Source organism: Mustela lutreola, chromosome X (assembly GCF_030435805.1).
Source record: "Mustela lutreola isolate mMusLut2 chromosome X, mMusLut2.pri, whole genome shotgun sequence".
Taxonomy (NCBI): Eukaryota; Metazoa; Chordata; class Mammalia; order Carnivora; family Mustelidae; genus Mustela; species Mustela lutreola.
In genome coordinates this window covers 27,853,270-27,877,533 of record NC_081308.1, presented here as the reverse complement: position 1 = coordinate 27,877,533, position 24,264 = coordinate 27,853,270, and the positions used below count along the sequence as shown (strand labels likewise).

Sequence of the window (24,264 nt, the reverse complement as noted above, 5' to 3'; positions counted from 1 at the left end):
CCCACTCTCTGTCTCTTTCTCTCTCTGAAATTATTCATATCACCCATAACCATAGTGTTTTACCCAGTCTCTACCTGGGAAGACAGATGCCTTTTTTTTTTTTTTTTTTGATCCTAACAGAAGCACTGACTTTTACCCCTTACAACTGATATTTTCTATATCCTTACTTGCTTCTACAGCTTCGTCCTCCACCAGGTCAGGTCTTCATGCACCACAGCCATGAAGTCTTAGAATGATGCAGGAAAACCTCCTAAGATCTGACCCAAACCTCCTTCCTGATGCTCTATGTGACTTGTAGAGTTTGTTCAAGACTACCTCCTAGGAAGCTATAGGCTCAGCAACAGCCCCTCGCTATCTGGTCTAGTCTCCATCTCACGCATGGTTAAAATCCTCCCCAATTTTTTTGAAAGTAGGAAAAAACTTTCCTTTTATTGGTACTTATTAAGGTTTTATATTATATTTATCTATTCTGATGGAAACCCAAGACCTATGGATCAGAGAACACATCATTAATTACTCAAGAGCATCTTAGCACTAGTGCACATGCCCCCAAATCCCCATGGGGCAGTGCTGAGAGAACTGCGAATTTATCTATGTATGCAGAACTCACACCAAGGGAGAGAGTCCCCAAATTTATGGATAACAGAGTTTATGCAAGGCAGCTGGGATATCTGACAGAAAAAGTGAAACAGAAACAGAGACCTTTGGTCAAGGGGGTAAAAAACCTGTCCAGAGAGAGGAAAGGTCTAGGTCTCTTATCTTCAGACTATAAATTGGCACATAAGCAAATGGATATGGGAAAAGTGTTTCCAGGTCTTTCTGGTACATTGCTCTAGTCTGAACACTAAGGTATGTTTGCTATTCAGTCATCCTTTAACCCAGATGATGGTGCTCTTTGCTTAGAAAGCTCAGACCATGCAGAAATGTAAAAAGAGGAGCACCTGGGTGGCTCAGGCAGTTGAGTCTCTGATTCTGGATTTGGGCCCAGGTCATGATCTCAGGGTTGTGAGATTGAGCCCCATGTTGGACTCCACACTGGGTGTGAAGCCTGCTTAAGAATCTCTTTCTCTCTCTCCTTCTGCCCCTACCTTCCCCTGACTTCCATGTACTCTCCCTCTCTCTCTCTAAAAAAGAAAAAAAAAAAAAGGAAGAAGAGAGAGAGAGAGAAAAGGAAAAAGGAAAAAGGATAAAGGAAAAGAAATGTGAAAAGATGTATGACCCAACAATAGTCACTGTCTCATTAGTCTGCAAAATCTGATGCCAGCTGCCTATTGGATATCTACAGGCTATGCTCCAAGGCTTCTCAGTATGATCATATGCAAAACTGAACTCAGCACTTACACACAGAGAACCTGTTTATCCATCTGAAATCCTTTTACCCAATGACACTACTATTCATCCAGGTGCACAGGCCAGAAGCTTGGGAATACTTTGAGTCTTTCCTCTTCTTCACTCAATACACAGTCATAAACTTCTGCCAAGTTTTCTTCCTAACCAACTTTCTCAATCCAACTCCAATGTGAATACCAACAAGATACTTAATTATCTTGATGGTTTCAAAAAAAATAATTTATTTTCAGTGCTCCAGAATTCATTATTTATGCACCACACCCAGTGCTCCATGCAATACGTGCCCTCCATAATACCACCACCAGGCTCACCCAACTTCCCACCCCTCTCTCTTTCAAAATCCTCAGTTAGTTCCTCAGAGTCCACAGTCTCTCATGGTTCATCTCCCCCTCCAATTTCCCCCAACTTCCTTCTCCTGTCCATCTCCCCATGTCTTCCATGTTATTCCTTATGCTCCACAAGTAAGTGAAACCATATAGTTGACTCTCTCTGCTTGACTTGTTTCACTCAGCATAGTCTCTTCCAGTCCTGTCCATGTTGATAGAAAAGTTGGGTATTCATCCTTTCTGATGGAGGCATAATACTCCATTGTATATATGGACCATATCTTCTTTATCCATTTGTCCATTGAAGGGCATCTTGGTTCTTTCCACAGTTTGGCAACTGTGGCAATTGCTGCTATGAACATTGGGGTACAGATGGCCCTTCTTTTCACTACATCTGTATCTTAGTGGTAAATACCCAGTAAGTGCAATTGCAGGTTAAAAGGGAAGCTCTATTTTTAATTACTTAAGGAATCGCCACAGTGTTTTCCAAAGTGGCTTTACCAACTTGCATTCCCACCAACAGTGTAAGAAGGTTCCCCTTTCTCCACATCCTCTTCAACACATGTTGTTTCCTGTCCTGTTAATTTTGGCCATTATAACTAGCGTAAGGTGGTATTTCAATATGGTTTTGATTTGAATTTCCCTGATGGCTAGTGATGATAAACATTCATTCATTTGTTTGTTAGCCATTTGTATGTTTTCATTGGAGAAGTGTATGTTCATGGCTTCTTCCCATTTTTTGATGTGAGTATCTGTTTTGTGTGTGTTGAGTTTGAGGAGTCCTTTATATATCTTGGATATCAGCCTTTTGTCTGTACTGTCGTTTGCGAGTATCATCTCCCATTCCATGGGTTGCCTCTTTGTTTTGCTGACAGTTTCCTTTGCTGTGCAGAAGATTTTGATCTTGATGAAGTCCTAAAAGTTCATTTTCTCTTTTGTTTCCTTTGCCTTTGGAGACATATCTTGAAAGAAGTTGCTGTGGCCAATGTCAAAGAGGTTACTGCCTGTGTTGTCCTCTAGGATTCTGATGGATTTCTGCCTCACATTGAGGTCTTTTATCCATTTCAAATTTATCTTTGTGTATGGTGTAAGAGAATGTTCTTCTACACATAGCTTCTCAATTTTCCCAGCACCATTTATTGAAGAGACTATTTTTTCCACTGTATATTTTTTTCCTGATTTGTCAAGGATTAGTTGACCATAAAGTTGAGGGTCCATATCTGGGCTCTCTGCTCTGTTCCTCAGGTCTATGTGTCTAGACAGTAGGTTCCAGGGGGATTATTTGTACTCCTTTCTTGCTTTTGTATATATTTGAAATTTTCCATCACAATTACTAGATGAATCATGGCTTCCCATGGGGTACTGACTTGCATTCAGAATCTCTAAAGCACATTATTAAACATCTCTAGCCTCTGTTTCCTGACCCATCTTCTTCTAATCCTCTACATTTCCAAAAAGTCAGCCAAATATGACTTTTCATCTTCCCTTTCTTTGCATATGTGTTACCTAGTAAGCATAATGCCCTTTTCACTTTAACTACTCAGCTATGTACACTCCAAATTGCACTTCCTTCAATGAGTTCTTTCCTCAATGTATGACCAAATATGGTATATGATTCAGTCCTTCTTTGAACTTCCATAAAAGAATAGACTTAGAATGCTCATCAAATTCCTTCTTGTCATCTAGCTGGGGCTTCTACAGTATTATTTCTTCCTTCATTTCTCCAAAGCACACCCTCTCTATCTACCACAATAAGGTCCATTTCAAACTTCTTAAAAACAAACAAATAAAACTGTGCTTCACATACCTTTGCTTCTTTTGTATTGATCCTGGTATATGGTAGAATTCAAAAATGTTTGCTCAATTGACATGTCTATAACAATTCAGATGAGCAAAATAATCAAATTCATACTAGTAAGACTAACCAAATATATACTTTTTAGCATTTTTTAAAAAAATCAATATTATTAAAGATGTGTATTGCATAATGAACTTGTGTGGGGTTTTTTTAGTTTTTTTTCCCTTAAATATAATACAGATGAAAATTTTTGAATTAACTTATAGGATACAGTAGTTTCTTCATTTATTCAACAAAATACGTTGAGTAACTTACCATGTGCCATGAATAAGTTTAAGTTCTGAGAACCCAGTAGAAATTTAGACAGACAACATTTCCTATACTTATAGGGTCTAGTCTAGTAGTGTAGAAAGACTGGTAGATATATAATTTAATGTTAGTCATAAATGTCAGGAAGAAAAATGAAGAGTACAGGGAATACAAAATTGGTAGTCCTTCTATTTAAAATAGAGTGGTAGAGAGGGCTCTTCTTAGATGAGAAAGAAGTGAGAGTACTAGTCATATAAATGTCTTGGAGTGAAAGAATATTTTTGGCAGAGAGAACAGCAAGTACAGGAGAAACCTGGAAGCAAGAGAATGCTTGGCATTCTTGAGAAACACAAAAAGGTTAATGAGGCTGAAACATTCAAGACTCAGAGGAGACTAAGAAAAGTAAGATCAGAAAGGTAGACAACATACAACCAACGTACAGCCAAGTCATTTAGAACTTAATAGGCCATGGTAAAGATGATGACCTTGATGAGGAGCCATTGGAGGATTTTGATCAGAGTAGGAATATGACCGATTTATGTTTTGAAAAAAATCTTTTTGGCTCTTGTATGGAGAACTGTAAACTGTAATGACCAGGGAAGCAGTGGACAAGAAGGTGGAAGAAAAACCAGGCAGAGTTCAGGTTACAGAAGCCAAATGAAGATAGAGTGTTAAGATGGAGGGAGTTATATATCACATTTTGATGAGGACTGTGAATTAACCAATGAAACTGAACATGTTGAAATCACTGGAATTCAGTGATGATGATTTTAATAAGTCAGTAATTAAGAATTGCAGGACTGTAGTGTATAATGGGCTGATATCCAAGTTCTATAAAGAACTTCTCAAACTCAATACTCAGAAAACAAATAATCAGGTCAAAAAATGGGCAGAAGACATGAAAAGACACTTCTTCAGAGAAGACATACAAATGGCTAACCTACACATGAAAAAATATCATTTTTATCCATCAGGGAAATTGAAATCAAAACCACATTGGGATACCACCTTACACCAGTTAGAATGGCAAAAATTGACAAGACAAGTAACAACAAATGTTGGAGATGCTGTGGAGAAATAGGAACCCTCTTACATTCTTGGTGGGAATGCGGGTTGATACAGCCACTTTAGAAAACAGTGTGGCAGTTTCTCAAAAAATTAAAAATAGAGCTGCCTTATGCCCAAGCAATTGCACCACTGGGTATTTACTTCAAAGATACAGATGTAGTGAAAAGAAGGGCCACATGAACCCCAACATTCATAGCAACAGTGTCCACAATAGCCAAACTGTGGAAAGACCCAAGATGCCCTTCAACAGCCTGAAGGATAAAGAAGATGTGGTCCTCATATACAATGGAATATTATTCAGTCATCAGAAAAGGTGAATACCCAACTTTTGCATCAACGTGGATGGGACTAGAAGAGATTATGCTGAGTGAAATAAGTCAAGCAGAGAGAGTCAAGTATCACATGGTTTCACTTGTGGAACATAAGGAATAACATGGAGGACATTAAAAGAAGGAAGGGGAAAATGAAGGGGAAAATTGGAGGGAGAGATGAACCATGAGGGACTATGGACTCCACGAAACAAACTGAGGGTTTCAGAGGGGAGGGGGTTGAGGAATGGGTGAGCCTGGTAATGGGTATTAAGGAGGGCATGTATTACATGGAGCACTATGTGTTAGACACAAACAATGAATCATGGAACACTACATCAAAAACTAATGGTGTATTCTATGGCAACTAACATAACATAAAAAAAAACGAAGGAGATGAATTGAAGGGTTGATCTATAATAGCCAAATTATGGAAACAGCCCAAATGCCAAATGTCCATCAACTGATGAATGGATAAAGAAGAGGTAGTATGTGTGTGTGTGTGTGTGTGTGTACATGTATATACATATATATGGTATAAAAAATACCATACATATATATGGTATAAACGTGTACTCCAGAGCCCATTATATATATACATGTTTACTCATATACTCTTTCTCTCACACAATGGAATACTACTCAGCCATAAGAAAGAATGAAATATTGCCATTTGCAATGATATTGATGGAGCTGGAGGGTATTATGCCAAGTGAAATAAGTCAGTCATTGAAAGACAAATACCATATAGTTTTACTTATATGTGGAAGAAACAAAACAGATGAATATAAGGGAAAGTATAAAAGGGAGAGGGAGGCAAACCATAAGAGAGACTCTGAACTATAGACAACAACAGGGTTGCTAGAGGGGTGGTGTGGGTGAGTTAAATGAGGAGATGAGGATTAAGGAGGGCACTTGCTGTGGTAAGCACTAGGTTTTACATACAACTGAAGATTCTCTAAATTCTACCCCTAAAGTGAATATTATATAATATGTTAACTCACTAGGATTTAAATAAAAACTTGAAATACAAAAAAAAAAGAATTACAAGGCTATTGTTATTTCTGAGGTTTATAAATTTTCTTTTATCTCTTTTCATAGACAGCTGATACATTTCTGATGTATTTCAAATTTTCTATATCACAGAACATAAAAGACAACTTGCAACAAATCTCAGGTCGGATTGACATCATACACAATAAGAAGACAGCAGCATTGCACAGTGCCACCCCAGCAGAAAGGGCAAAGCTCCAGGAAGCTCTCTCACGGCTCGATGTCCAATGGGAAAGAGTTAACAAAATATACAAGGACCGACAAGGGTAGGTAACACTTTTATTTTCCTAAATTACTATACCTGTTTTCAGAGAAAACTCTGAAGTTCATTTCAGTGTTCTCCATGGAAAGGTAGGGACGAAGAAAGGAAGAAGTGTTATTATCATTGGGAAAAGGTAAGTGAAGTGAGAATCAATAATGGTGAATAGACTAATAATCGGAATTCTAGAAATTATTCTGTACTGGGGTTAGCATTATGTTGGGGCACACTATATTCTAAAATTTCATGTAATGTCAAATAGGTTTTGTCATTTATTGAGGTGGCTCAAACAACTGTACAGTATAAAGTACATATCTTTGGTCAAATCTGTGTCCTATATATTTATAGCAAACTGATATTTAGATTAATATGTTTGAAATATAAGCTATCAGTGGAAAGTTGATTTTCACTTATCAGTTGTATTTTGAAGGTTTTGTCATTTAATTGAGGAGGCTTAAACAACTGTACAGTATAAAATGCATATCTTTGGTCAGATCTGTGTCCTATATATTTATAGCAAATTGATATTTAGATTAATATGTTTGAAATATAAGCTATCAGCAAAAAGTTGATTTACACTTACCAGTTCTATTTTGTTTTAGATTACCAGTTCTATTTTGAAGGTGATATATAACATATTGCAGTCCCTCAACTATTTTTGCTATGAGTAATTTGTTGATTTAAGATAATTTTTTAGGGCTTGCCTCAATTAACATACATAGCTTGTAACCACATTTTCAAAAATTCACATATTCTTTAGCCTCACACGACAAGAAGGTAGAATGTTGTTTTCTTTTCCTATTTTAGGTTAAAAGTAATGGAGTTCTAATGATTCAAAACAATCTGTTTTAATGATTATAGTTCTAAAGATAGACAGTGTTCTTTATTATTCTCAAAGAAAATCATTTTTAATAATTCCAGGGGACGTCCCTCTTAACTGTCTTATCTGTCCATTTCTAAATATCCTTACTTCTACTTTAGTTCTTTATTTACTACAGTAGGTTTCTAAACTGATACTTACAGCAGAAATCTCCATTAATTCTAATAATCATCCCCATTTTGTTCCCAATTATCTTTCATCCAGGGTTGTTTTTCTAAGGTCTAAGAACTTTAGTACCATTATTTCATTCTCCTGAGAATTAAGTCCAGATTCCTTTATTGGACATTTAAGGCCTTCACATGACCATTGTCCTTTTGTTCAGTCTCATGACTTTTCAGTCCCCGCCTGTCCTACAACTTCTCCAAAGTCTGTTCTACCAAAACACCTTTGAGACAGTAAGAATGGCTATATTGCTATTGTTTTCATATATGATTCATGTATGACCATGTATTACTCAGCCATTACCATAATATGTTGGTATATAAAGCTGTACTCTAGAACCCAGTGACATAAAACAAAAAGGATTTATTTTCATGGTCATGGGTCTTTTAGTTGCCTTTGGTTTGGCTGACTAAGGCTGGGCTCATGGGCAGCTGTTTCAAACTGTAGGATAGCTGAGGCAGGCTCTGAGATATGCGTCAGGTTAAGGTCTGTTCTGTCTCTTTCTCCTGAGCCTAAAATGCAGGGTCAGTGGCATTCTCTTCTCATGACAGATCTCCAGACCATGGACCAGATGTAAAACTCCTTTGTGGACCTGTGCTTATATTACGGGCCACTTCTGGCCTGGGCCCACATTAAATTCACTCCCATTCCACTGGCCAGAGAAAGCCTGACATCAAGAGAGGGGCAAAATAGTCTCTTTCTACAGTGGAAAGGGAAGAAGAGTGACTACTTGTTGAAAAATAAGCCAAACTATTGTTGATATTTGATGATTAATAATAAAGAAATGTTTACAGCTAGAAATGACCTTAGTGGTTTTATCCTACTTCATTGTTTTACAGAGGACACTATATTACAAAGATATTAAATGACTTACCCAAATACATATTAAATAGCACATCTGCATATTTCCATTTCACCAAAATATTTAGCTCTAATAGGTTTGAGTAGTGTATACTCACAATAAGTTACAAATATGAGAAAATGCATTAGACTCTTGATATTCATAAGGCATAGGTTCTGGGACTATCATTAATCACCAAATTCATGAATGCTATAATGGCAAAACTTTTATTAAATGTCATAAAGTAAAATAGACATTACTTTTTAGGTGAGGGCAAGTAAAGAATTAAAAGCCAGTCTTATCTGTGACTGCTCACTCATTATCTAAAAGACTTGCGTTCATACCTTGTCTTCCCGCAAATAGAATTTCAACATGTGTCTTGTCTTAGTAAAGTTGCGAATCTCCAAAATACTAAAAGTGGATTTTTTTCCCTGTGGGAACACAAACAGTAAACACAATGAATATTTAATTCATGAATCCTGTGTATCTATGTACTGATCCATGTATATGGATAGATACACAAATATGTAAAATAAATATTTAAGTTTTGGGGAAATTAACATTGCTGCTAAATTCTGTTGTTATCTAATTCTTGGTGGGTACTCACTGCTTTCAAAAGATACCTGCAGAAAACATGTGAACATAAAGAGATAATTAACCTAAGATCCACCTAGTATTAGAGAAACATACTCCATTCTTTCTTTCAACAAACATTTAAGGAGTGCCAGATACTCTGTTGTCTTTACTTACTTTCTTTTTTTAAAGATTTTATTTATTTGACAGACAGAGATCACAAGTAAGCAGAGAGGCAGACAGAGAGAGAGAGGAGGAAGCAACTCCCTGCTGAGCAGAAAGTCAAATGCAGGGCTTGATCCCAGGACCCTGAGATCATGACCTGAGCCAAAGGCAGCGGCTTAACCCACTGAGCCACCCAGGCACCCTTCACTTTCTTTCTGACACCAGCTTTACTATTCCTTAAATGGTTAATGAATTTGCGCCATTTTCAGGAAATTACTCCCCAAGCCTAAGAGGATAGCACAGTACAAATGAGATAATAAAAATGAAAGCAGTTTCTAGACTACACATTGCTGTACAGCCATAAGATGGCATTATTGTGTAGCAACACAGTTCTTATCTGACATCAAGTAAGTGATTTTTTTTAAAAATCACTATTCCTTTTTGGAATCCCATTTAGTCAGATACTTTGGGATGGCTCACCCATACACACAAGTAGTTAAATTCAAGGTGATTCTGAGCTTTAGATCTGATGTAAAGAGGACATGAGAGTAAGAGTAGTGATTCTTACAATAGTGAATTTTTAGATCAAAATGAAGTGTCATAAAATGGGGAAAAAAGGGTGAGGACATTAAAAAAAATCAAATGCCAGTACCAGTGATATTTCAGAAGATAAGAAATAGGAGGATAGTGCTACAGACAAGAAGCCAGATGCGAAGAAAATACATATTTTGTGAGTCCATTTATAAAAAACTCAAAAACGGGCATATTGGGGAGTTAACAGTCAGATATAGTTGTTACCTTTATGAAGAGTAGTGATTAACAAGAGCAGATATTTTGATCTGGATGTTGTTAGCATTGATATATTTCTGTTAAGATAGTTTATGTAATTATGCACTTGTGATTTGTACTCTTTTCTCTGTATATACTATACTTGAATGAATTTACACTTAAATTTTTTAAATAATACATAAATTCTTTTTTTAAGTACAAGAAGGACCTCACCTAAAAATTAAAAAAAAAAAAGTGTATCTTACAGAAGAGCATGTTACGTTGTTGTACTTTTGGCATTACACCATGGACTCTGAACATTTTCTAATTGACCAGTACCTACTCTCAGATAAGTATGTGGGCACTACTGCTCTAGAGAAAGATTTTCCAATGCTACCACCATCATGCTGGGACCACAGGGCCACATGTTGATAGGATGCTGGGGGATAGAGAGCAGGAAGATGCTTCCCCAGGGATTTCTCCTTTAATTCCCTTAGTGCCAAGTCCAGAAAACTAAAGCACTTACAGATTCTTGCTGCCATTTGTACTGCATGAAGGAAAATGAGACAATGAAAGAAATGAAAGGGGAGAAAACAGGAATAGAAACCAAAGAAATCTGATTTGAAGAGAAAGTGCCTTAATCATCTCTGTATTCAGACTCTAGGGAATGAGCATGTAATTCTGCAAGCCCACTCCTAATGCAAGTTTCTCATAAGCATTTTCTCTCACTTGTGATTTTTCTACTGAGACATTCAGTAAATATTTTTCTCTCATGTCAAGGTGAGGGAAATAACCCCATACTCCTCACAGAGGGAAAGAATAATATACTAATCCTCATGTCACCACCATACAATTTTATCCTCTAAAGTGGAAGCTAGAGGGACAGATGCATATTCTGGGAGCTTTTCCAGAATTGTTTGTTCCTAAATGAGACATTCAGCTATTGCAGCATTAGCAGCCTCTTCTATTTGTCACAGAGCCATATGTAGTTGGGAAGATACATGATAAGCACATGCAGGATCCTGACGACTCAGGGAAGATTAACACTGCAGCCTTAGAATTAGTCTCTACTAAAGGTAAAGATTTTCATGCAAGATTGGATTTTCATATTCCCCTTCTCCCGCCAGGTATAAGTATACATACTAATACATGATTCTACTGGTAGTTTTTGAACTTGGGAGAATTAAGGAGAGCTTAAAAAAAAAAAAAAAAAAACTAAACATGGGAAAGTCTTTTTGTATCTTATTCCAGAATCAATGTTGTATGGACCAGGGAAAGAATTCTCATGCATTCATTCATGGGACTGATACAGACAAAGATGTGTTAAATTGAAGAAGTAAAATTTTCTATTTTGGGCCCACTTTTTTTCTACTGTGGGCCATGATGTATGGAGAAGGCTTCTGTTTTGGTTCTTCACATCAAGATCTTTTTAAAAGAAAATCCTTATTTATTATATCATTGATTTGATAGAATTCATTTTTAAAACTTAGTTATCTATGTAAAGACAATAACACATTATTTATCTTTCCATATGTATCAGAAAATATTCCTATTCATAGATACACAGGCATATTCACCAATTTACCTAAGCATTTTAGAAATATTTTTAAAATATTTTAAAGTTTACTGTTAACCTTCAAGCTTTTCCAAGTTAAGTATCTTGTTTGCTATCTGCTTTGTCTACATCAATTTTTCTGATTTATTTTATTAGGTCCTGGATATCAAAAATCATGTCAATTTTGCTTGCCTGTACAATGCCCAGTATAGCACTGTGATTAATAAATACTCTTTGAAGATAATGATGATGATGAAACTATAATTTGACAGCACTGACATTTCATATATGCCAGAAATAGATCATCAGAACTTTAAGAAAGGCAGCTTTCTTCCTGCCTTATCATTTTATGTAAGTCAGCATCCAGCACACTTCACCTCTACACTGTCTCCTCTGCCCTTTGTTCTCTCTTGTGTATTTTAGTTTAGGGGCTAAGCCTCCTGAGTATCACCTTCTCTTTTATTCTGCTCTGTTTGAGTGTATATATTTCTTCCTGGGCTTGTAGAGTTTAAACCAATCCCTACATATTGTTAATATCTTTCACTGTCCAGTTGTTGCACTTTGCATAGCACCGAGAGGGCAATTGCAAGCCAAATAGAGGAGGTTTTGTTTGCACCCCACAGCCTGAAATGAAGTATATGATTTGACTGCTGATGCCAGTTACATGGAGGTTTTACCACCAGAGACAAACTTTAAGCCACAAAGGATTAATCCTGTATAGTTGGTGTTCAGAGGTATTTAATGTCCATGCATTCCTACTTACCAGTCTCATTAAAACAAACTAATTATCAACAAACTATACCCTTATCTCATAACTGTTATTTTGAAACTCTGTTTAAAACATGAATCATTCAGTATTGTGTACCATTTGAATTAGATACCTAAACTAGTCCTTGATTGTAGATTTTTTTAAAGCTTTTCTTTAAATTCTAGTTAGTTAACATACAGTATAATGTTCCCTTGCTTACTTATAACCTCTTCTGAAATCTTCTTTGTTGGCAACGGTTGGCAAAGGAATAGAATGGAAGAGATCTGTTGTAATTATTTAAGGAAAGGACTTTTTGAAATGCATTAAATATAAGTCTGTTTCTACCTATCAGCTTCTCTTCTGTATGTTCCTATTGCTATTTCAAAGCACTCCAGAGTTGCAGAGTGATTTGCTTTTTATAATAGTCATTTCATACAGGATCATTTGCCTTATATCTTCAACATTTTCAGATTCTTATAAATCTTTACAGTTCACATCAAGGTTAGTTTAAAACTTGCTTCAAATAAGAAATTGACTAGATATAAAATTCATATAATCTTAGATCAATATCCTGAATCTTTTTCTCAAAGTAATTGAACATTTTTGTTTTCTGGGATAGCTGTATACACACATTTCCATTCCTCCCCATAGATGATTCTATTTCTTCAGTGTACAGGGGCTGTAGTTGGCTTCTTTGTTATTTAAATAAACTTGTATTTTCATTACTGTCAAAAGGAAAGGGTTCTAATATAGAAACCAATTTTATGACTATGGGACTAGCCTCATTTTGGAAATAAGGCCACTATTTAACTTTACTTGTTGTGTGTTTCTTGGTTTTATTATATCACACATTTCCCTTCTCTAAATATACATTTTTTCCCTTCTAAATGGAATGGACAAATTTTGGAGGAAAGCAAAACTGTGCTAAATATAATCTTTCCAGAAAGTCTCTTTATCAATTAGAGTTTGTTTTGGCTTCACTAAGATAGAAGCATTTTTTTCTCCTTAAAAATGTAGGATTATGGGGCATCTGGGTGGCTCAGTGGGTTAAGCCGCTGCCTTCGGCTCAGGTCATGATCTCAGGGTCCTGGGATCGAGTCCCGCATCGGGCTCTCTGCTCAGCAGGGAGCCTGCTTCCCTCTCTCTCTCTCTGCCTGCCTCTCCATCTACTTGTGATTTCTCTCTGTCAAATAGATAAATAAAATATTTTAAAAAAATGTAGGATTATGAAGTCAAGGCAGGTATAATGGCTCTGCTCATTCCTTATTTCTGCTCAGCTATCCTCACGTGGTGGGCTCTCCTTCACAGGTTGTAAGATGGGGTTCCCACCACTTATACATTCCAAGAAGGAAGATGGGAGAAGGGGGAAAGAGTGGCAAAGTGTACATACTAATTGTCTATTAATCAAGGGTCTTGGGAGCTACAACATTTTGGTTATATACCATTGACCAGAAGTCAGTCACACGACCACACCCAAGCTGCAAGGGATGCTGGGAAATGTTACATTTATTCCTGAGTGCTATGTGTTCTGCCAAAAAAGTGTACTCTTATGGAAAAGCAGGAAAATGAATATTTGAAGAGAACTAACAATCTCTTTAACAGTTTTTGCAGAAGTCTATTTTGTTTTGTTTTTTTAAGCAGCCCTAAGAAATATGTAAAATGGGTAGTTAAGTCTAGAGTTATCTCCTTCCCCTACTCTTTTATCATTTTATGAACTCTGATTTTGGTAATATCTCACTTTGGCTTCCTGAATTCTGCTAACATAAACATAGAAGTTTTACATAATTGTCAATACCTGCTTGTTCTATCCCTCCATGTTCCCAAAACATTTTCTCATTAATCAATTTTTGTCTGACTTTTCCCCTCTTTTCCAACAAAGCCATGGCTTAGCCAAGGAGAGAGATGCATAAGTTTGTTGCCATAGTGCTCCTGGAGTATATATTCCATGACTTTGACTATAGTTGGGTTATTCATAGATTATAGCAGTTTAGATTACTAACACCAAGAATGACCACTAAAAAATAAGTATCTACGACCAAAGCAGAAATTATGACAGTGAACTGAAACTTTAGTACATCTCCTTTTCTGAGTATATGAGATGAGCCTTGTCTAAGATTAAAGACTTTTTTTTAGCCACACCTATGTGCCAGGCATGCATTCAATGTTTTACATATAAGATTGCATCATCAGGAGAACTTCTTTTACAGATGAGGCACTTGAGATTTAGAGGGAATAAATCATGGTCTCAAGTATCCATAGAAAGAATATGCCAGAGCCTCTTTTTTGACTCAAGTTATGAACTCTCTTCTGTTGCATTCCTTGTCTTTTATACATTTCACATAGGATTTCTTGTATTTCTTGTGCTTATCGATTATGTTTTCTTCCAGAGGTCATTCTTCAGTAGCAGTAAGAGGGATACATATAAAAACTATTTAAAGCCCTTGTCTCTGAAACCACGGTGCTTTAAAGAGATGTTTAGTATTTTGAAGGTAGTATCTTCATATTCATTATCTGTAGAGAAATAGATTGTGATTCTATAAGATGCTTGGCAAAACCAAGTGGTAAAGGATCTTCTGAAGTGATTGAGGAATGCTAAAACTTGTTTTTGGCAAAGTCCTACTCATTATTCAGGACCCAGTGCAAATGCTACCATTTGGAAAACTTTGCTGGTATCAATTATTCCAGCCTCTGTGTTCCTAGAATTCTCTGTTTATATAGTTTCCTTATTGGTGCTTACCATGAATTTAAAAGTCTTACATCACTGTGTGCAACTCTGTACCATCCAACAGAGTTTTTGTTACTATAGAGCAGCAGAAACTATGCCATACACTTCCTGTCACCCCTAAGCTAAACACAGTATAATTTTATGGTAGCTCTTCAATACATTATTTTCTTTTTTTAATTGAGGAGACCTGACATGTGAATGACAGACTGCTTACTCAAAATAAGGTTCTTGTTTCTTTGGTTAACAAGAACTTCATTCAACCAAATATTTATGTAGTGTAATTTTCCTCATATTTACTTTCAATTTTCCATAATAATACTGAATTATGACTTTGAAGTATGGATATAGCAATATATGATTAATATGAGGTCTTGATATGTTCTTTATGGTATGTGAGAAAAGTAAACAGTCTCTCATAAGGAAAAATATACCTGTGAGCCACTAAAGTCAACATAACTTCCTGGTAGAAGACAAAAAACTTTTTGTTTTTTGACTTACTTGCTTGTAAGTTATGGGTGTGTGTGTGTGTGTGTGTGTGTGTGTGTGTGTGTGGTGGGTATTTGTTACCATTATAAAATTCTGATGCCTTAAAAAATCTGCTTACTCTGTGACAATTGCAAATTCTTGCCTGTAAGGCAATTTTCTCAAGAATTATTTTCTTATTAGTTTTTAGTTTATCCATGGACAGTCTCAAATTCCTCTTGAAAATATCAGTTTTCTCAAGGGAAAGCTGCCCATTACAAGCTAAAAATGTGGTTTTTGAGAGATTTCTGTTTGAAACAAACATTTTCAATTTCTTTGTGGTTTCCCAAAATGGTTAGATACTTAGAAAAATAAACAACAGTTTAGATAGGCATTTTCAAATTCTTATATTTAAATAATTTGTATATTTGAGTAAATTTAAGATATAGTGAATTTTGTCTGCGTAGTTTCTCTTGCATTTCTTCTTCTCTTTTTTTCTTTCTTTCTATTTGTCTTTCCCTAATATTCAAAGATAATGCTAAAAACTAAGGATTGTTATTTCATGCCCTTTGTTTTAAAGTAATTCTGAGGTAATCAGAGATATAATTTTTATGGGTACCTCACATAAAGTAGTAGCACCATAATTAGGACATAGATGCGACTTCACATTTGTCTTATACCTTTCTCCCTATCTCCCAGTAATGTAAGAGTGACCCAAGGTAACTATCCACTGGGCCCTTACTAAAGTTTTCCAGTATTGGTCAGTTGCTGTTGCAATAATTGTGTCTAACAAACACACCTGGAATTAACAATAAATCATTATTCTCATGTTCCTGTCTACTTTGAGTCAACTCTACTTCAGTCTTTGGGACTATAGATTGAATGAATACATCTGACCTATTTATTTCATTCTGGGTCCAGGCTGGAAGGGTAGTAGATACTTGGGGCATATTCTTCCATGTAAGATTTCAGAACTCTCAGAAGGGCAAGTGGAAACATGTGATGCTTTAAAGACCTTGAGTTGGAACTGACACACTATCTCTTCCATTTACTTCCAATGGTCAAAGCAAGTTACAAGGCAAGCCCAAATTCTAGTAGAGGAATAAACACTGCTTACCATGAAGCCATTCCAAGAGTGATGGTACATAATTCTACTACAGAATAGAGTTAGGAATAACAATTTAAAATATTGCACTACTCTAGTAGATTATTATAGCATCCGTTAAGCATTTTTGATGGTGTGCATACAATTTTCTGAGAATACCCAACTTGTTGATTCCACTTGAAAATGTACCCTGAATTCACTTTTTTGACAGGTTTCATCTCTAATCCAATAGTTCGGGTAACTTTTATTTTGCAAACAAAACAAAACAAAACAAAACAAAACAACAAAAAAACCCTCTTTTAATATTATGAAGCAGAAATTTAAAGACCCTTGAAAAAATAGAATATTGAAACAAACTTGGAATCACAGTTTTATTTACCAACTTGAGCGTCTCCTTGTGCTTCAGCACACTTGGAAGTTGGATTTCCAAATAGCATCATGACTTTCCATACCCAGCTGTCTGCTGCTTGAAACTACCATAAGCTGACTATCACGGCTCACAGTATACCCTTGAAGAAGGCCATCTGGTTTATGTCTCTTGGCAAAATTTGTTTAAAAACAAGCAGCTGCATGACAAAGTAAGAAGGAGTCTCTGTCTAGCTGTGGTAAATAAGTAGGTTTGCAATGCACATAATAAAGCATTTTGTAATCCAAGCCAAAATTTCTAAAAGGGAAATCCTTTCCTCACAAATAAAAGAAAAATCCACAGAGCTAAATTGCATGGAATGGACTCTATCAAATTTATATTTCAGAGGCTTAATATTACAAGAAAAATAAAAGTCTATTTGTGATTAGATACACCCTTCTGGTAATAACTAGTTTTTGTATACTTAGATAGAATCCAATGATTGGAAATTATTTTTAATTACATTAGAATTCAAATTTCTTAAAGACCTATTCTTTGAATCATAACATTAGTTGGTATTTAATGAGTTGTTGAATATTCTCTCTTTCCTTCTACTAGGTCGCTGTATATCCTGTTAGACTTACACTGTCTTAAAAAGCATACAGGCTACATTTTTTTTTAAAAGCATGAATTAATTTTCCAGTTCAGTTAAGTATTTTTTTTTCTTAATGCCATCTATGAGGTCAGAGTAGCCATGGCTAAGGATTGATTTTGGTGTTAATAAAAAATTTGAGATTATGAGTGTTGGTTTGGGTTGCTTCTAAAGCAAATCCTGAGACAAAGATTTGAGTTCAGGTTGTTTATTCAGGAGGTGATTCTGGAAGCTGTGGTGCAGTAGTGTGGTGGTAAGCAATGGAAGGGAAAGTAGCTTCTGTGAAGTATTAGCTAGCCAGTCACTACGGTGGGGGACTGGAACTTAATTCTATGGAGAAAGGCTGCAAAGGTATGAGACAGGTACGTCTCAGTCACTTTAAGCAAAAGGCATGCATGTGAACTGTGATGTTTATACTCCAGTTCTTATTAGTCATTTTTTTAAAAGATTTTATTTAGTTATTTGACAGGCAGAGATCACAAGTAGGCAGAGAGGCAGGCAGAGAGAGGAGAGGAAGCAGGCTCCCCGCAGAGCAGAGAGCCCGATGTGGGGCTCGATCCTGGAACACTGAGATCATGACCTGAGCCGAAGGCAGAGGCTTTAACCCACTGAGCCACTCAGGCGCCCCATTATTAGTCATTTTTAAGAGCTGCTCATTGTGTCCTGCTTTTAAGTGTAGTGTGTTCTCTGCTTCAAAGAAAGTCCTCAGACTAAGAAGTATAGTTAACAATGGCTGTTGCATATAGGCCAGGCTACACTATGGAGGGGTGGTCTTATTCCATTTAATCAGGCCCACTATACTTCCTTACCCAGCTGTTCTCTTTTCTGCTTATTGGCTTGTTTTTGTTGTTGTTGTTGTTGTTTGTTTGCTCTTCTAGTGATGTTAACCTTTGCCATTTGTCATTACCTTTGTCATTTCTAACTGTGGTTAGGTATTTGAATTATTGAGTCTTATGCTAAGACTTTAATAAGGACTTAGTTTTTTTTTTTTTTTTAAGTGGTATTCATACCAGTTAGAGACACCGTTAGAACTAAAAATTAAAGGTCAGAGACACAGGCCTGCTTAAGTCAAATTCCTGAATGGCATGAAAGATTTGGATTTTCTATAACCAATACATAAATTCTTTGTTTTTTTTTTTAAGTTAATTCTGGAAAATTTTAGTTGTATTCCCAGTTTATTCCAAGTCTTCTGCAAATTATATGACACTATAGTTTCGAGCATCAAAGGACAAATTAAAATCATGCTTACTTTTTTATGGTTGCAGATTTCTTGAAGGCTTTTATTCCTTGTTTGGATAAGCAGACTATGTTCATAGTGTTGGTTAGATGTTCTTTGCTCACTCTGACATTTTCAAAGTTAAAGTCCTGAAGATCAAAAACACAATTCTTTGGATGTCTTTAGAGAAGCCAAGAATAAATTTGTTCTCACTAGAGATGAATGAAGACAAATTTTACTCATTAGTTAATTTTATTTCATGATCAGAATTCTTTGCCACATGAAAATCATTTGGTTTATGAGTGGTAACGTGAAGAGTAATGAGAATGATTAGAGATCTAGAAGACTTGACTAGATGACAGAAAAAGAAAGAGCAAAACTCTTGAAATGTAAAAAGAAGAAAGTTTCAGGGAGATATGAACAAGGCTGGAAGTATTTTAAGCTTTAAGAACACAGAAAATAAGATAAGTGCAAATAAGATAAGTGAAGAAGAAAATAAGATAAATGAAAATCCTTCATTTATTTGGAAGAAAGATGACCGCAATTTTTATGAAGGTTTTTGTTTTGTTTTGTTTCTTAGTAAAGAAATACCAGTGGAAAATCTGGGAAATTAGGAAAGCTAGACTTTTATGACTGTTATTTCAAAGGTCACAAAGGAAATTAAATTGTAAGTTATGTTTAAAAGCATTGGAATTGGGAGTTAGAGAGGAGAAGGGAGTTGGGGGAAATTGGAAGGGGTGGTGAACCATGAGAGACTATGGACTCTGAAAAACAATCTGAGGAGTTTGAAGTGGCAGGGGAGTGGGAGGTTGGGGTACCAGGTGGTGGGTATTATAGAGGGCACAGATTGCATGGAGCACTGGGTGTAGTGAAAAAATAATGAATACTGTTATGCTGAAAATAAATTTAATTTTAAAAAAATAAAAAAAAATAAAAGCATTAGAATTACTTCCAGTCCCATTTTTTCAGGATTTTGTGAATATCAAGAAGAAAGATCACAGCATAGCTAAAGGGGAACATTTAGGTTTTCATTACTCTCGATATAGACTGCTTCATGGACCCTTTGGATTTGGTGACTTACATCAATCATCAAAGGTGTAACCAATTATTGTATTATAATAATTTTGTAATTATTTTTATACAACCATTTATTGGTGGGACAGGGCCATATGTTTTCTTGATGTTATATCATAAATTAAGAAAAGGCATTAAGAAATATATCATTTATGAAGACTACCTTTATCACTCTCATCATTGGCCATAAAATCTGATTCCTTATCTGTGCAGTGCTTCAGTATATCTGCTTTTGCTTCAAAGCACTGTAAGTCATAAGAGATGTCTCTTATCAAGGATATTTTCCAAAAACTCCTTTATAGGGGATAACTGTGAATATTATAAAGTATAATAGACATATAATGTTTTTGTGAAATAGCTCTCTAAATGATATTCATGATAACATTTCTGCCTGTGATGTCTAAATCTTTGTATCAAAGATGGCAAATAGACAGAACTTAAAAGACCTACCTCACAGATATTCTATTATTAATAAGGTAATGGAATTTGGAGACAAAAAGACAAAAGAAAATGCAGTTTAGCCTTAGTAAGGAAACTTAGGAAGTAAAATGGACTGATTATACTTACTGCCTTTTTTACATACATGTGTTGTTTTTCTACATTAAAGAAATCTACAGACAATGGATTTTCATTCACTTTTTATTCTGCTGAAAGCAGTAGTCTCTTAGACTGTATGAGGATAGCCTCATTTACTTTTCTTCCTCTGAATGTCTAATATATAAAATTAATTTTGCAGTGAATACCTAAGAGATAGTGTAGAGTAGATAGGAGGGCAAGGAAGAATGATTTCAGTTAACGGACCTTGTTGCCCTATGATGTCTATCATTACATGGAAGATTTCTGCTACCACTCAACATCCTGAGTGGACCTCTTGTAGGGAAAATTTTTCTCTCCTTTCATTTGTGTTCCAGGGCTAAGACATGCATTTCATGTTATTAGATAGTAACAATCAGTTGAGGTTTTCATGAAAAATGTTCTCTTTCATTCTAAAGAAAGAGTTTTCATGGCAATTTCATTTAGTGAAAAGTGACCCCAAAAAAGTTAACAGCTAGTTAATTCCATATATGTTAGTGCTGTCATTTTAATGAATTTACAAAATAAGAGACCAAATTTTGCCAAGTTCCTGACAGTAACAGTAGTAAAATATAATTTCTATTGGCATGTGTTCACATTATTTTGACATGGTGGATGGATCTAGTAAGATTGATAACAAAATGTGCCTTCATGTACTAAAATTTAGTGACAGTTATTCTTCCAAAGCATGTCAGTGTCCCTAATAGCTGACATTCCGCAAAATATTCTGTTATCTCATGCCAAGTATTCACCATATCTCTTTCTTGAGTTTTCTTTAAAGACTTATATCCTATATTTTGTTCTGGAAATCTAGCATTAAGATGGACAAGCAAAGAATACAAAATGGTTGCTGTTGTGCATAATGAATTTTTAAGAATATTGATAGAAATTTTCATGATGTTTATTTAGAAGATATCTAAAGAAGGCATGTACTTCTGTTTCCTGCACTTAAAAATACCTGTACCTTAATGAGCCTTCCCAATTCCATGAAGATAGCGCCATTATTTCTTATAAGGCCCTCAGGCAAATACATTTCCTGCCCCTTCTTTATTCTTCACTGTACTTCGATTCCACATCTCAGCATTTACCAAGCTTTGTAGACTCTTCCTTTGCAACTGTTTTCATGTCCTCACTTTCTTTTCATTCTTCTTGACATCAATTTTAAGTCAATAGATTCCTTGTAAGAGATCTCTCTGTACCCAAACCCCTGTCTATTGTTTTTTAATTTTTTATTTTTTATAAACATATATTTTTAGTCCCCAGGGGTACAGGTCTGTGAATCACCAGGTTTACACACTTCACAGCACTCACCAAAGCACATACCCTCCCCAATGTCCATAATCCCACCCCCCTCTCCCAAACCCCCTCCCCCCAGCAACCCTCAGTTTGTTTTGTGAGATTAAGAGTCACTTATGGTTTGTCTCCCTCCCATTCCCATCTTGTTTCATTTATTCTTCTCCTACCCACTTAAGCCCCCATGTTGCATCACCACTTCCTCGTATCAGGGAGATCATATGATAGTTGTCTTTCTCTGCTTGACTTATTTCGCTAAGCATGATACGCTCTAGTTCCATCCATGATCTTTCTAAAGCAGTACTACCTGCTTCACATTATCTAGCAAAGAAACCTTCAGTGCTTCTCCATTTTTTGCCTTGGTTTCAAACTGGTAGCCCTTGGAGACAAGAAACCTGGAAGATATACTTTGCTTGTTGCTTTTTATTGCCTGTAGGGAGCTTTAAAATGCACTGAAACAGGGCAAGGTTTGGACTGGTCAGTATAACCAATTTAGCACTTATTTCCTTAAATCTTGTAAGAGCTTAACAATTTTTTATGTCCTGCATGTCCCCTGAAGGCATTTGATTTTATAACCCCTTAGCCCAGAGGCTAGCTTCTAAAATTCATAGCCTAAGATTCACAATCCCAACATAGCTTCTCTAACAATTTCATGAACTCTACAGCTACCTGGAGTTATTTTTATCCAAAATGCCCTTATTATACATTCCTTTGGAATATGATTTTACATATACAAATCCTTACCACCTATAGCCATTAAGAAGCTTTGGTTTTAAGAACCAGTAACAGTCTTCATTTATACTAAGTGAAATTAAATCTGGTGGGGGAAATACTGGAAAATTCAAAGAAAGTAAAGAATAACAGCAGCCATGGTTATGAAAGAAGATACTGAAAACTCAGAGCTCATGGAAAGTTATTTTTATGGATGCTGATATCAAAATGGCTTAGCTCTAAATCTCTCCTCTCCCTGTTTCTCTGACAGGTAGGTTCTAATATCTGGTCTAATTAGCCTAAACTAGGTCATTTTCCTCTTTATAGAATTTGCAGAGGGCTATGGTTAAAAGTCCCCCCACCCGATTATGTGTAATGAATGGAGATTACAAAGAAAAAGTAGAGTACCACTAACCAAAAAATTGAGCTAGTTAGAGAAATTAATAATAGCTGTCACAATAAACTATACCTTAAGTCTCAGTGATTTAAATGCTTATTTTTTTGCGCATATAAAATCATATAAACAGGCAACTGTCTTCCATACAGTGACTCAGGGACCTAAAATGCTTCCATCTCTGGTTTTCCCTTCTCACAATGTAAATGTCAGAGCCATTGCCAAAGTAGAACTGAAGAATGGACACTGATGTAGTGCCTCAAACCAGAAGTGAGGCATGACTTTCCTCACGTGCCCACTTCTCAGGATTCAGTCATATTAGTCCCAATGGGATCTCAAGAGAGTGTGGGAAACCTGAGGGGATCCTGCGAAATTCAGTGAGCACTAATTTCCTCCACCACAGAAGGAACATTGGACATTTTAAAAAGGAAAAAATATATCCAATAGATGATGATCCTTCAGTGTCCCACTCAATTCCTACCTTTCTTTTTTTTTTTTTTTTTAAGATTTTATTTATTTGACAGACAGAGTTCACCAGTAGGCAGAGAGGCAGGCAGAGAGAGAGGAAGGGAAGCCAGCTCCCCACTGAGCAGAGAGCCTGATGCGGGGCTAGATCCCAGGACCCTGGGATCATGACCTGAGCTGAAGGTAGAGGCTTTAACCCACTGAGCCACCCAGGCACCCAATTCCTACCTTTTCTACCAAGGCTTTCTTAACCAACTCATTAGGAGATGATTTCCAACTCCTTTGTTCTCCTGGAGCTTTATATTCCATTTATTGATACTGGCTCCTGTTATGATCTTATAACTACTCCTTATTCCGATTATGATGTAAATTCTAGTGGGACAATAATCAAGAGTATTAATTTATTTTGACTACCCATAATATCAAAAACACAGAACAATCTCTGAGGCCAGAGTAGTCATATTTTCTTTGAAACTCTGCCCAACAGAAAGTATATGGAGGGTATTCAATAAAAACAAGTTGATTAGTTTTTCAGGCAGATAGCAAATTTCACTATTCTATGTCACTTAATGTTTTGTTGACACTGTGGTCATTGTGACCATAAATTTAATATTATACAGTTCTGTTAAAGTTATTTTCAAGTAAAATGTAACAACTTTATATATATTTAAATAAAAGTTTATATTTCATATATTTTATAATTCATATATATGAATTTTGTGAATTTTATGAATTTATATTTTGTGAATTTTATGAATTTATATGAATTGTATTCATATATTTTATAATTAGTGAATTATATGCATAGTCACAGAAAATTTACAACATAGCAATAAATGACACAAACTGTAGTATTTACATAGAATACATTCTACAGAAGGTGTTTTACAGAAAAGTTAGCATGCGTATGTGCTGAATGTAAAAAACAAATCCTCAAAAATATTTCACACTCTTGGGTGAGATCTGAAAATATTAGTCATTGTGTGATATGACTGGGTAGAATTTAAATAGCTTTAATTTTAATGAAAGATTTCCTATGCTATTTGAAGTTGAATTTTTCTATTAAGTAATAGTATTTTAAAGCT

The 24,264-nt window shown here is 35.7% G+C and overlaps 1 protein-coding gene across 7 annotated transcripts in view; it reads left to right on the top strand.

Annotated features, from left to right (window-relative positions):
- Positions 1 to 24,264, top strand: part of DMD (dystrophin) — a 2,248,143-nt gene that overhangs the window by 1,076,809 nt on the left and 1,147,070 nt on the right. For all 7 annotated transcript variants that reach the window (XM_059157899.1, XM_059157902.1, XM_059157904.1 and 4 more), the window contains exon 43: positions 6,306 to 6,478. In XM_059157899.1, coding sequence (XP_059013882.1) covers positions 6,306 to 6,478 — 173 coding nt within the window. The remainder of the gene's footprint in view (positions 1 to 6,305; positions 6,479 to 24,264) is intronic.